Below are 12,890 nucleotides of genomic sequence, written 5' to 3' on the forward strand. Positions count from 1 at the left end.
CAGCGCTCACACTCACCAGGGCTTACGCTCACCAGCGCTCACGCTCAACAGCGTTCACACTCAACAGCGTTCACACTCAACAGCGTTCACACTCAACAGCGTTCACACTCACCAGCGCTGACACTCACCAGGGCTCACACTCACCAGCGCTCACACATACCCGCTCCCATAGGTTTCCCGGTGGGTTACTATAAAGTGCTTATTTAAAAAAAAAAAAAAAAAACACACTGGGGGGGGCACTGAGAAAAAAATAATCTGTGGCCACTTTCATCCTGGTGATAGGTAACTCATTACGTTCCTGCACATTTGTTATCATTGTAATCCCCCTGGGCTGGAGAGTCGTGTTTCTGGGTCACTTTTGACAAACCATGAACGTTGTTAAAACAAAACCCCCTAAAAAAAACTGTCGAAGCTGCATTTTTTCTCCTCCATTTCTTCCCACTTGGAATGTGTTTCCCATTTTTAATACATTACATGGTACAATGATTGGCGTCATTCCACATGACAACTTATCCTGAAAAAAAACAAAAAACACCAAGTATGTCTGTAATAACAGAAAAATTAAAACAAAAATTATGGCTCATGGAAAAAAAGGAGTAAAAAAAAAACCCAAAAGCGTAAAATAATAATAATAATAATCACCTGGTCATTAAGGGGTTAAACCGGTAAATAAAAAAAAACTACATTAAAAATAGACATGTTTGGCATCGCCGTGCTCCTCACCAGATTACTGAATGACGTAAAAAAACTAAATAAAAAAAACAATGGCAAAATTGTGCTTATTTCTCACCATTATTTCAAATGTGTTTTTTTTCCCCAATATTTTTAAGTACAAGGAATGGTGTTTTCATAACTCCAAGTCCTGCAGAAACCAGCCTGTGTCCATGGGAAAAAACTAAAGTGCAAAAATAAAGTGGTGCCATTATGGGGTTAATGAGACTTTTTTTTTACCTCCTCTTTCTGCCACTGATCACTTGTTATTATGGGAAGTGACCACTTTCATTCCCAGAGAAGCCCCCTGGCCTGTGCCCCCCATGGTAATAGCACAGAAGCAGACTGCACATCGGGGATGTTCTCTGAAATACCACAGCCTGTATTCACTTATAATAAACGGACAGTAAATTATTTAATAGTCAAGTTTAAAAAAAAAAAAAAAAATTATCTTAAAAAAACCCATTGGCCCGTACGGGGATCGAACCCGCGACCTTGGCGTTATTAGCACCACGCTCTAACCAACTGAGCTAACCGGCCACGCTGAGCTCCCGGCTCCCACATGGGCTGATGACAGCGACTGTATGACGTAATACTCCCGCCCACCGTGGGCGTGGGCTAAATTAAATGCTGAGTAATCTAAAAAACGACTTTTGACCATTGGTTTTGATTTTTCTTTTTTGCTATAGCGCAACCTGATTGGCTGAGGAGACATTTGCCCTCTCAGGTTCGTTTTTCATTGGTCAGATTTACCCGTGATGGGTGGGACTTAATCTTGGCACAGTCACGTTGCGTTTCAAGGAGGCTGAGTTGCCATCTGTTTACGCGGACTCCGGCCATGAACGGAGACAGTTTCAGCGCAGGAGAGCGCATCGTGTCCCCGGCGTATATCCGGCAGGGCCGGGAAGCGCGGCGCAGCCACGAGCAGCTGATACGCGTGCTGCTGGAGAAGGTAAGAAGCGGTCTGCGGGCCTGGACAAGTCATGTGACAGCTGGCCGCAAAGCATCCTGGGATTTGTAGTTTTCATTAAAACATAGTGTTTGTGCTGCACGATACAGATGTAAAATCTCCGCACAAAAACGTGTCCTGTGTGCAGCGAGAGCCGGAGGGTCATAATGGAAAGCGTGCCTGTAAATCAACGGCTATTGATGGCTCTGTGCTGTGGAGGCTCCTCCGGGGGCGCTATATACAGAGCTGTACATCCTCTGTGCTGTGTGGAGGCTCCTCCGGGGGGGTGCTATATACAGAGCTGTACATCCTCTGTGCTGTGGAGGCTCCTCCGGGGGGTGCTATATACAGAGCTGTACATCCTCTGTGCTGTGGAGGCTCCTCCGGGGGGCGCTATATACAGAGCTGTACATCCTCTGTGCTGTGGAGGCTCCTCCGGGGGGGTGCTATATACAGAGCTGTACATCCTCTGTGCTGTGGAGGCTCCTCCGGGGGGCGCTATATACAGAGCTGTACATCCTCTGTGCTGTGGAGGCTCCTCCGGGGGGCGCTATATACAGAGCTGTACATCCTCTGTGCTGTGTGGAGGCTCCTCCGGGGGGGTGCTATATACAGGGCTGTACATCCTCTGTGCTGTGTGGAGGCTCCTCCGGGGGGCGCTATATACAGGGCTGTACATCCTCTGTGCTGTGTGGAGGCTCCTCCGGGGGGTGCTATATACAGAGCTGTACATCCTCTGTGCTGTGGAGGCTCCTCCGGGGGGCGCTATATACAGAGCTGTACATCCTCTGTGCTGTGGAGGCTCCTCCGGGGGGCGCTATATACAGAGCTGTACATCCTCTGTGCTGTGTGGAGGCTCCTCCGGGGGGGTGCTATATACAGGGCTGTACATCCTCTGTGCTGTGTGGAGGCTCCTCCGGGGGGGTGCTATATACAGGGCTGTACATCCTCTGTGCTGTGGAGGCTCCTCCGGGGGGGCGCTATTTACAGAGCTGTACATCCTCTGTGCTGTGTGGAGGCTCCTCCGGGGGGGTGCTATATACAGGGCTGTACATCCTCTGTGCTGTGTGGAGGCTCCTCCGGGGGGCGCTATATACAGAGCTGTACATCCTCTGTGCTGTGTGGAGGCTCCTCCGGGGGGCGCTATATACAGAGCTGTACATCCTCTGTGCTGTGTGGAGGCTCCTCCGGGGGGCGCCATATACAGGGCTGTACATCCTCTGTGCTGTGTGGAGGCTCCTCCGGGGGCGCTATATACAGGGCTGTACATCCTCTGTGCTGTGTGGAGGCTCCTCCGGGGGGCGCTATATACAGAGCTGTACGTCATCTGTGCTGTGGAGGCTCCTCCGGGGGGCGCTATATACAGAGCTGTACATCCTCTGTGCTGTGGAGGCTCCTCCGGGGGGCGCTATATACAGGGCTGTACGTCCTCTGTGCTGTGGAGGCTCCTCCGGGGGGCGCTATATACAGAGCTGTACATCCTCTGTGCTGTGGAGGCTCCTCCGGGGGCGCTATATACAGAGCTGTACATCCTCTGTGCTGTGTGGAGGCTCCTCCGGGGGGCGCTATATACAGAGCTGTACATCCTCTGTGCTGTGTGGAGGCTCCTCCGGGGGGGTGCTATATACAGGGCTGTACATCCTCTGTGCTGTGTGGAGGCTCCTCCGGGGGGCGCTATATACAGAGCTGTACATCCTCTGTGCTGTGTGGAGGCTCCTCCGGGGGGCGCTATATACAGAGCTGTACATCCTCTGTGCTGTGTGGAGGCTCCTCCGGGGGGCGCTATATACAGAGCTGTACGTCATCTGTGCTGTGGAGGCTCCTCCGGGGGGCGCTATATACAGAGCTGTACATCCTCTGTGCTGTGGAGGCTCCTCCGGGGGGCGCTATATACAGGGCTGTACGTCCTCTGTGCTGTGGAGGCTCCTCCGGGGGGCGCTATATACAGAGCTGTACATCCTCTGTGCTGTGGAGGCTCCTCCGGGGGCGCTATATACAGAGCTGTACATCCTCTGTGCTGTGGAGGCTCCTCCGGGGGCGCTATATACAGAGCTGTACATCTCTGTGCTGTGGAGGCTCCTCCGGGGGGCGCTATATACAGAGCTGTACATCCTCTGTGCTGTGGAGGCTCCTCCGGGGGCGCTATATACAGAGCTGTACATCCTCTGTGCTGTGGAGGCTCCTCCGGGGGGCGCTATATACAGAGCTGTACATCCTCTGTGCTGTGGAGGCTCCTCCGGGGGGCGCTATATACAGAGCTGTACATCCTCTGTGCTGTGAATGCTCCTCCGGGGGGCGCTATATACAGAGCTGTACATCCTCTGTGCTGTGTGTGGAGGCTCCTCCGGGGGGCGCTATATACAGAGCTGTACGTCCTCTGTGCTGTGGAGGCTCCTCCGGGGGGCGCTATATACAGAGCTGTACATCCTCTGTGCTGTGTGTGGAGGCTCCTCCGGGGGGCGCTATATACAGAGCTGTACGTCCTCTGTGCTGTGGAGGCTCCTCCGGGGGCGCTATATACAGAGCTGTACATCCTCTGTGCTGTGTGTGGAGGCTCCTCCGGGGGCGCTATATACAGAGCTGTACATCCTCTGTGCTGTGTGTGGAGGCTCCTCCGGGGGGCGCTATATACAGAGCTGTACATCCTCTGTGCTGTGTGGAGGCTCCTCCGGGGGCGCTATATACAGAGCTGTACATCCTCTGTGCTGTGTGTGGAGGCTCCTCCGGGGGGCGCTATATACAGAGCTGTACATCCTCTGTGCTGTGTGGAGGCTCCTCCGGGGGGCGCTATTTACAGAGCTGTACATCTCTGTGCTGTGGAGGCTCCTCCGGGGGGCGCTATATACAGAGCTGTACATCTCTGTGCTGTGTGTGGAGGCTCCTCCGGGGGGCGCTATATACAGAGCTGTACATCTCTGTGCTGTGTGGAGGCTCCTCCGGGGGGCGCTATATACAGAGCTGTACGTCCTCTGTGCTGTGGAGGCTCCTCCGGGGGCGCTATATACAGAGCTGTACATCCTCTGTGCTGTGGAGGCTCCTCCGGGGGGCGCTATATACAGGGCTGTACATCCTCTGTGCTGTGTGTGGAGGCTCCTCCGGGGGCGCTATATACAGAGCTGTACATCCTCTGTGCTGTGTGTGGAGGCTCCTCCGGGGGGCGCTATATACAGAGCTGTACGTCCTCTGTGCTGTGGAGGCTCCTCCGGGGGCGCTATATACAGAGCTGTACATCCTCTGTGCTGTGGAGGCTCCTCCGGGGGGCGCTATATACAGAGCTGTACATCCTCTGTGCTGTGTGTGGAGGCTCCTCCGGGGGGCGCTATATACAGAGCTGTACATCTCTGTGCTGTGGAGGCTCCTCCGGGGGGCGCTATATACAGAGCTGTACGTCCTCTGTGCTGTGGAGGCTCCTCCGGGGGCACTATATACAGAGCTGTACGTCCTCTGTGCTGTGGAGGCTCCTCCGGGGGCGCTATATACAGAGCTGTACATCCTCTGTGCTGTGGAGGCTCCTCCGGGGGGCGCTATATACAGAGCTGTACATCCTCTGTGCTGTGGAGGCTCCTCCGGGGGGTGCTATATACAGAGCTGTACATCTCTGTGCTGTGTGTGGAGGCTCCTCCGGGGGGCGCTATATACAGAGCTGTACGTCATCTGTGCTGTGGAGGCTCCTCCGGGGGGCGCTATATACAGAGCTGTACGTCCTCTGTGCTGTGTGGAGGCTCCTCCGGGGGGCGCTATATACAGAGCTGTACATCCTCTGTGCTGTGTGGAGGCTCCTCCGGGGGGCGCTATATACAGAGCTGTACGTCCTCTGTGCTGTGGAGGCTCCTCCGGGGGCGCTATATACAGAGCTGTACGTCATCTGTGCTGTGGAGGCTCCTCCGGGGGGCGCTATATACAGAGCTGTACATCCTCTGTGCTGTGGAGGCTCCTCCGGGGGGCGCTATATACAGAGCTGTACATCCTCTGTGCTGTGTGTGGAGGCTCCTCCGGGGGGCGCTATATACAGAGCTGTACGTCCTCTGTGCTGTGGAGGCTCCTCCGGGGGCGCTATATACAGAGCTGTACATCCTCTGTGCTGTGTGTGGAGGCTCCTCCGGGGGGCGCTATATACAGAGCTGTACATCCTCTGTGCTGTGTGGAGGCTCCTCCGGGGGGCGCTATTTACAGAGCTGTACATCTCTGTGCTGTGGAGGCTCCTCCGGGGGCGCTATATACAGGGCTGTACATCTCTGTGCTGTGTGTGGAGGCTCCTCCGGGGGGCGCTATATACAGAGCTGTACATCCTCTGTGCTGTGGAGGCTCCTCCGGGGGGCGCTATATACAGAGCTGTACATCTCTGTGCTGTGTGGAGGCTCCTCCGGGGGGCGCTATATACAGAGCTGTACGTCCTCTGTGCTGTGGAGGCTCCTCCGGGGGCGCTATATACAGAGCTGTACATCCTCTGTGCTGTGGAGGCTCCTCCGGGGGGCGCTATATACAGGGCTGTACATCCTCTGTGCTGTGTGTGGAGGCTCCTCCGGGGGCGCTATATACAGAGCTGTACATCCTCTGTGCTGTGTGTGGAGGCTCCTCCGGGGGGCGCTATATACAGAGCTGTACGTCCTCTGTGCTGTGGAGGCTCCTCCGGGGGCGCTATATACAGAGCTGTACATCCTCTGTGCTGTGGAGGCTCCTCCGGGGGGCGCTATATACAGAGCTGTACATCCTCTGTGCTGTGTGGAGGCTCCTCCGGGGGCGCTATATACAGAGCTGTACATCCTCTGTGCTGTGTGGAGGCTCCTCCGGGGGGCGCTATATACAGAGCTGTACATCCTCTGTGCTGTGGAGGCTCCTCCGGGGGGCGCTATATACAGGGCTGTACATCCTCTGTGCTGTGGAGGCTCCTCCGGGGGGCGCTATATACAGAGCTGTACATCCTCTGTGCTGTGTGGAGGCTCCTCCGGGGGCGCTATATACAGAGCTGTACATCCTCTGTGCTGTGTGGAGGCTCCTCCGGGGGGCGCTATATACAGAGCTGTACATCCTCTGTGCTGTGTGGAGGCTCCTCCGGGGGGCGCTATATACAGAGCTGTACATCCTCTGTGCTGTGTGGAGGCTCCTCTCGGGGGCGCTATATACAGAGCTGTACATCCTCTGTGCTGTGGAGGCTCCTCCGGGGGCACTATATACAGAGCTGTACATCCTGTGCTGTGGAGGCTCCTCCTGGGGCGCTATATACAGAGCTGTACATCCTCTGTGCTGTGTGGAGGCTCCTCCGGGGGGCGCTATATACAGAGCTGTACATCCTCTGTGCTGTGGAGGCTCCTCTGGGGGGGTGCTATATACAGAGCTGTACATCCTCTGTGCTGTGAATGCTCCTCCGGGGGCGCTATATACAGAGCTGTACATCCTCTGTGCTGTGGAGGCTCCTCCGGGTGCTGTGTGCGGAGCTGTACATCCTCTGTGCTGTGGAGGCTCCTCCGGGTGCTGTGCGCGGAGCTGTACATCCTCTGTGCTGTGGAGGCTCCTCCGGGGGGCGCTATATACAGAGCTGTACATCCTCTGTGCTGTGTGGAGGCTCCTCCGGGGGGCGCTATATACAGAGCTGTACATCCTCTGTGCTGTGTGGAGGCTCCTCCGGGGGCGCTATATACAGGGCTGTACATCATCTGTGCTATGTGGAGGCTCCTCCGGGGGGCGCTATATACAAAGCTGTATGTCCTCTGTGCTGTGGAGGCTCCTCCGGGGGCGCTGTGTGCGTAGCTGTACGTCCTCTGTGCTGTGCAGGCTCCTCTGGGGAGCGCTGTGTGCGGAGCTGAATAATAATAATAATAATTATTATTATTATTATTATTATTATTATTTATATAGCACCATTAATTCACATTAAAGGGAACCTGTCACCCCGTTTTTTCAGTAGGAGATAAAAATACCGTTAAATAGGGCCTGAGCTGTGCGTTACAATAGGGTATTTTTTGTCCCCTGATTCCCTACCTATGCTGCCGAAATACCTTACAAAAGTGTCCTTTTTCGCCTGTCAATCAGGCTGGTCAGGTCAGATGGGCGTGGTCACAGCGCTGTTTCTCCCCCACATCTTGCTTAAGTTCCCGTTGGTGGCGTAGTGCTTCTCGCATGCGCAAGTGCCGAATGCACTGCGCAGCTGTAGAAAAAGAGCGTGCTCGCCGCTATTCAGTGGTTTCTCAGTGGGCGCGGCCATCTTCCTGAGGCCGCGCGTGCGCAGATGGAGTCTCCTGCTTCCCGGGGCTTCAGGAAAATCGCCGCGGGATGCCGCGCGTGCGTAGATGGACATCGCGGCGGCCATTTTCCTGAAGCCGAGATTCGAAAATGGCCGCCGCGATGTCCATCTGCGCACGCGCGGCATCCCGCGGCCATCAAGAGTTACCCCGAGGCAGTGGATTTCGTGTGGGGGAGAGACAGTGATGTTTACGATAATAGATAGATCAGGTAGGGGGTATACGTGAGATGGGGGAAAGATGATGAGTTCGGTTTTGTCTACATTGAGTTTTAGGAAGCGAGAGGTGAAGGAGGAGGATATGTCTGACAGACACTCCGCGATTCTGTACAGAAAAGAGGCGACATCTGAGGCAGAGAGGTAGATCTGTGTGTCGTCCGCATATAGGTGGTACTGTAAGCCATGGGACTTTGAGTTGTCCTAGGCCAAGGGTATAGATGGAAAAAAGTAGAGGCCCTAGGACAGAACCTTGAGGGACTCCAACAGAGAGGGGGCGAGGTGAGGAGGTAGTGTGTGAGTGGGAAAGGATAAATGTGCGGTCGGAAAGGTATGAGGCAATCCAGGACAGGGCAATGCCTTTGATGCTGAGGGAAGAAAGAATCTGTAGCAGTAGGCAGTGGTCGACTGTGTCGAAAGCAGAGGACAGGTCGAGAAGGAGGAGGATGGAGAACTGTCTGTTAGCTTAGGCTGTGAGTAAGTCATTAGTAACTTTGGTCAGAGCAGTTTCGGTGGAGTGGTGGGGGCGGAAGCCAGATTGGAGTTTGTCAAGGAGAGAGTTAGATGAGAGGTGGGAGGAAAGTTGACCATGGACATACTGCTCAAGGAGTTTGGATACAAACGGGAGCACTGATATGGGGCGATAGCTGGGCATAGCAGTAGGGTGAAGGTTAGTTTTTTTGAGGATGGGTGTGATGGTGGCATGTTTGAAGGCTGAGGGGGAAAGTACGAGAAGATAGCGATAGGTTGAAGAGATGAGTTAGGGCTGGAATGAGCGTGTTAGTGAGGTTGGGGAGCAGGTGGGAAGGGATGGGGTCAAGTGCACAGGTGGCGAGGTGTGATTTGAAAAGGAGGCGAGTAAATTCTCCTTCAGTGATGTTGGAGAGGGAAGTTATTTGGGAAGGGCAGAGGTCTGGTATATGGAGTGGTTGGGGTGGTGGAACAGTAAAGGTTTGCCTTGTTTGGTCAATCTTGTTTTTGAAGTAGGTGGCAAAGTCCTCAGAAGAGATAAGTGGAGGTGGCAGTGGGGGCGGAGGAGAGAGTTAAATATGCTGAACAGTTGTTTTGGGTTTTAGGATAGTGAAGCTACAAGGTTAGTGAAATAGGTCTGTTTAGCAGAAGTGAGGGCTAGTGTAGCTTGTTTGAAAGAGGAGAAGTCGTCTGGCAGGCGTGTTTTTTTCCAAGGCCGCTCCTCGACCCTGGATGCTTGTCGGAGTTTTTTGGTGAGGTTGTTATGCCAGGGTTGCCTATTGATTTGTCGCACTTTGCCATGCATGAGAGGGGTGACTGAGTCTATGGCTGATGTGAGGATGGAGTTATAGAAAGCCGTGGCACTATCCGTATCCTGGAGTGAAGATATGGAGGACAGGGGTAGAAGAGTCTGAATGTCTAGGTGTGCAACGTTTCTGCGAGGATGTGGTACTGGCTGGACATGGGGGGCGGGTGAGGAGGACAAGGAAGAGAAGGTGAGTAGATGGTGGTCAGATAAGGGGAAGGGAGAGGTTGTGAGATTAGATAAGGAACAGAAACGGGTGAAGATGAGGTCCAGCGTATGTCCGTCTGTGTTAGTGGCTGTGGAGGACTACTGAGTAAGTCCAAAGGATGAGGTAAGGGCCAGGAGCTTGGAGGCTGCTGGTTGGCGGGTGTCACAAGGGATATTAAAGTCACCTATTATGATGGTGGGGATGTCAGCAGAGAGAAAGTGAAGAAGCCAGGTGGAGAATTGGTCAATGAAGGCATTGGCTGAGCCCAGTGGTCGGTATATGACGGCCATTTGGAGATTAGAGGGAGAGTAGATATGGACAGAGTGAACCTCGAAAGAAGGGAGGGTGGGGGTTGGCTAGGGTTGAAGTAGCAGGTTTTAGAAAAAAGGAAACCCACTCTAACGCCAGAGCGAGGAGTGTGCTGTGGAGGCTCCACCGGGGGCACTGTGTGCGGAGCTGTACGTCCTATGTGCTGTGCTGTGGATGCTTCTCTGGGGCGCTGTGTGCGGAGCTGTACATCCTCTGTGCTGTGGAGGCTCCTCTGGGGGCGCTGTGGGCTGAGCTGTACGTATGCTCTGTGCTGTGCTGTGGAGGCTCCTCTGGGGGCGCTGTGTGCTGAGCTGTACCTCCTCTGTGCTGTGGAGGCTCCTCCGGGGGCGCTGTGGGCTGAGCTGTACGTATGCTCTGTGCTGTGCTGTGGAGGCTCCTCTGGGGGCGCTGTGTGCTGAGCTGTACGTGTGCGCTGTGCTGTGGAGGCTCCTCCGGGGGCGCTGTGTGCTGAGCTGTTACTTCTGTACACGTGGCACAGGATGGAGCTCGGCACAATTTTTGTGAAGCCCCACATGGCCCCATCATAGTGCTGAAACCACCAAGCCCATGACTGGGGCGAATGACCGTACTCTCATCTATAGTTTAGCAGGGGCTCAACTCCTGGGACCACCTCTCCTATGTTCTTGGGATTGTTGATGTCCCAGTGGTTGGACCACCTCTGATCAGCAAGTTACCAGCCATCCTGTGCAGTGTAGCAGGTTCAGCTGTCTCTTGTGTATGGGGTCTTATGAGTTGCATTTCCCCACCCATACCCGGGTCTCCTAATTCTCTAATTCTTGCCTTGTATATATATCGTCTAAGGGGTATTTTCGTCTGGTTGTCTCGTCTGGTTGTCTGTCTGTCACTGAAATCCCGCGTCGCTGATTAGTCGCGGTCGGCAGGCACTGTCCGGCTGCGATTTCTCCCCTTCCTACTCTGTCAGTGCCCCCTCCAGTCAGCGCTCACACAGGGTTAATGGCAGCGTTACACAGCGTTATGCCACGGTGTAACGCAGTCCGTTAACGCTGCTATTAACCCTGTGTGACCAACTTTTGTTAAAAATAATAATCAAAATAAAAAATCATTATATTCTCACCTTCCGTCCGTCGCCTTTCCCGCTGCTGCTCGCGACACCCCGGTCCATGCATTGCGGTCTTGCGAGATGATGACGTAGTGGTCTCGCGAGACCGCAATGGATTCTTGGGATCGGAGCGTCGCGAGGAGCTTCGGTAAACGCCTAGGCTGGATCCGGGGGCTGACGGAAGGTGAGTATATAACTATTTTTTATTTTAATTCTTTTTTTTAACAGGGATATGGTGCCCACATTGCTATATACTACATGTGCTGTGTTAGATACTGCATGGGCTGTGTTATATACTACGTCTCTGCTATATACTACGTGGCTGTGGTATATATTACGTGGCTGGGCATTATACTACATCACTGTGCTCTGTACTATGTGGCCTGTGTTATATACTGCATGGGCTGTGCAATATGCTACGTGGGCTGTGCAATATGCTACGTGGGCTGTGCAATATGCTACGTGGGCTGTGCAATATGCTACGTGGGCTGTGCAATATGCTACGTGGGCTGTGCAATATGCTACGTGGGCTGTGCAATATGCTACGTGGGCTGTGCAATATGCTACGTGGGCTGTGCAATATGCTACGTGGGCTGTGCAATATGTTCCGTGGGCTGTGTTATATGCTACGTGGGCTGTGGTATATTTCTCTGCTGTATCTGTGCATCATGAATCGTGATATGTGTTAAAGAGGGGTCCCACTGAGACTCTTTCGCCCGGGGCCCTCAAAAATCTGGAGCAGGCCCTGGCTTCACTGATTGTTCGCGGCCGGGCGTGACCAATCAGCGACAGGTGAATTGGCGCAGTGGCCGTGAATTGGCACAGAATTTGAACCACACTTCACTAATTGGTCGCTGCCGGCTGAATCCTGTGTGTAAATTGCATTATTCTGAAAACTTCATAAATGAACTACATACAGTACGTATTCTAGAATACCCGATGCGTTAGAATCGGGCCACCATCTAGTCTCTAATAAACTTCATCTTTTTTCCTGTCTTTTAGGGTAAATGCCCCCCGGACGCTTGGGACGAGAGCACCATCGAGCTCTTTCTCCATGAGTTGGCTGTGATGGACAGTAATAATTTCCTTGGGAATTGTGGAGTGGGAGAGCGCGAGGGAAGAGTGGCGTGTGGCTTGGTTTCTCGCCGCCATTATCGGTATTTCTCTTTTGTGATAAGATGACATGAAGATTCTCGGCCATTACTGTAGAGCTGATGAAGGAGGAAAGTTTTCAGCGCCTTATAGTAAAATCCAAAAATGGAATCAGTTCATATTAAATAGTAACTAGTGGTGAGCGAATATACTCGTTACTCGAGATTTCCCGAGCACGCTCGGATGTCCTCCGAGTATTTTTTTAGTTGTCGGAGATGGTTTTTCTTGCCGCAGCTGAATGATTTACGGCTATTAGCCAGCATAAGTACATGTGGGGGTTGCCTGGTTGCTAGGGAACCCCCACATGTAATCAAGCTGGCTAACAGATGTAAATCATTCAGCTGTGGCAAGAAAAAACGAAATCTCCGGGCACAAAAAATACAACCGAGCATGCTCAGGAAAACCCAAGCAGCGAGAATATCTAATAGTAACAGCTCCTTGGTACTGTGATCGTTCCCATTCACCACCTCACGCTGACACAAATCAGGAGAATGGCGGCTGCCGGGCGCCTCCGGCACAACTTATCCGTTCTGCCAATTCCAAGAGGAGGGTCTGATTTTGCCTATCAGTCCTCCAATATGTTCATTGTGCAGTGTGGGCTCCGGGGTGACGGACACCTGTGTAGACGGTCAGAGCCGGCGTCAAAGTGCCGACTAATTCCAAAGTTTCCATCATTATGGCTCCTGCCGGGAACGTGACCATTGGTCTCAGAGATGAAAACCAATCAGGGTCCATCATAATGATCGGAGC

General features: G+C 53.4%; 1 protein-coding gene across 1 annotated transcript in view; it reads left to right on the forward strand.

The window, feature by feature from the left end:
- Positions 1-1,472: 1,472 nt before the first annotated feature.
- SEPSECS (Sep (O-phosphoserine) tRNA:Sec (selenocysteine) tRNA synthase) overlaps positions 1,473-12,890 on the forward strand; it is a 66,503-nt gene continuing 55,085 nt past the window's right edge. Inside the window, exons 1-2 of the mRNA XM_069744654.1 lie at positions 1,473-1,663; positions 11,991-12,145. Of these exons, the coding sequence (XP_069600755.1) occupies positions 1,550-1,663; positions 11,991-12,145 (269 nt within the window). The 5' untranslated portion in view covers positions 1,473-1,549. The remainder of the gene's footprint in view (positions 1,664-11,990; positions 12,146-12,890) is intronic.

Source organism: Ranitomeya imitator, chromosome 1 (genome assembly GCF_032444005.1).
Source record: "Ranitomeya imitator isolate aRanImi1 chromosome 1, aRanImi1.pri, whole genome shotgun sequence".
Lineage (NCBI taxonomy): Eukaryota > Metazoa > Chordata > Amphibia > Anura > Dendrobatidae > Ranitomeya > Ranitomeya imitator.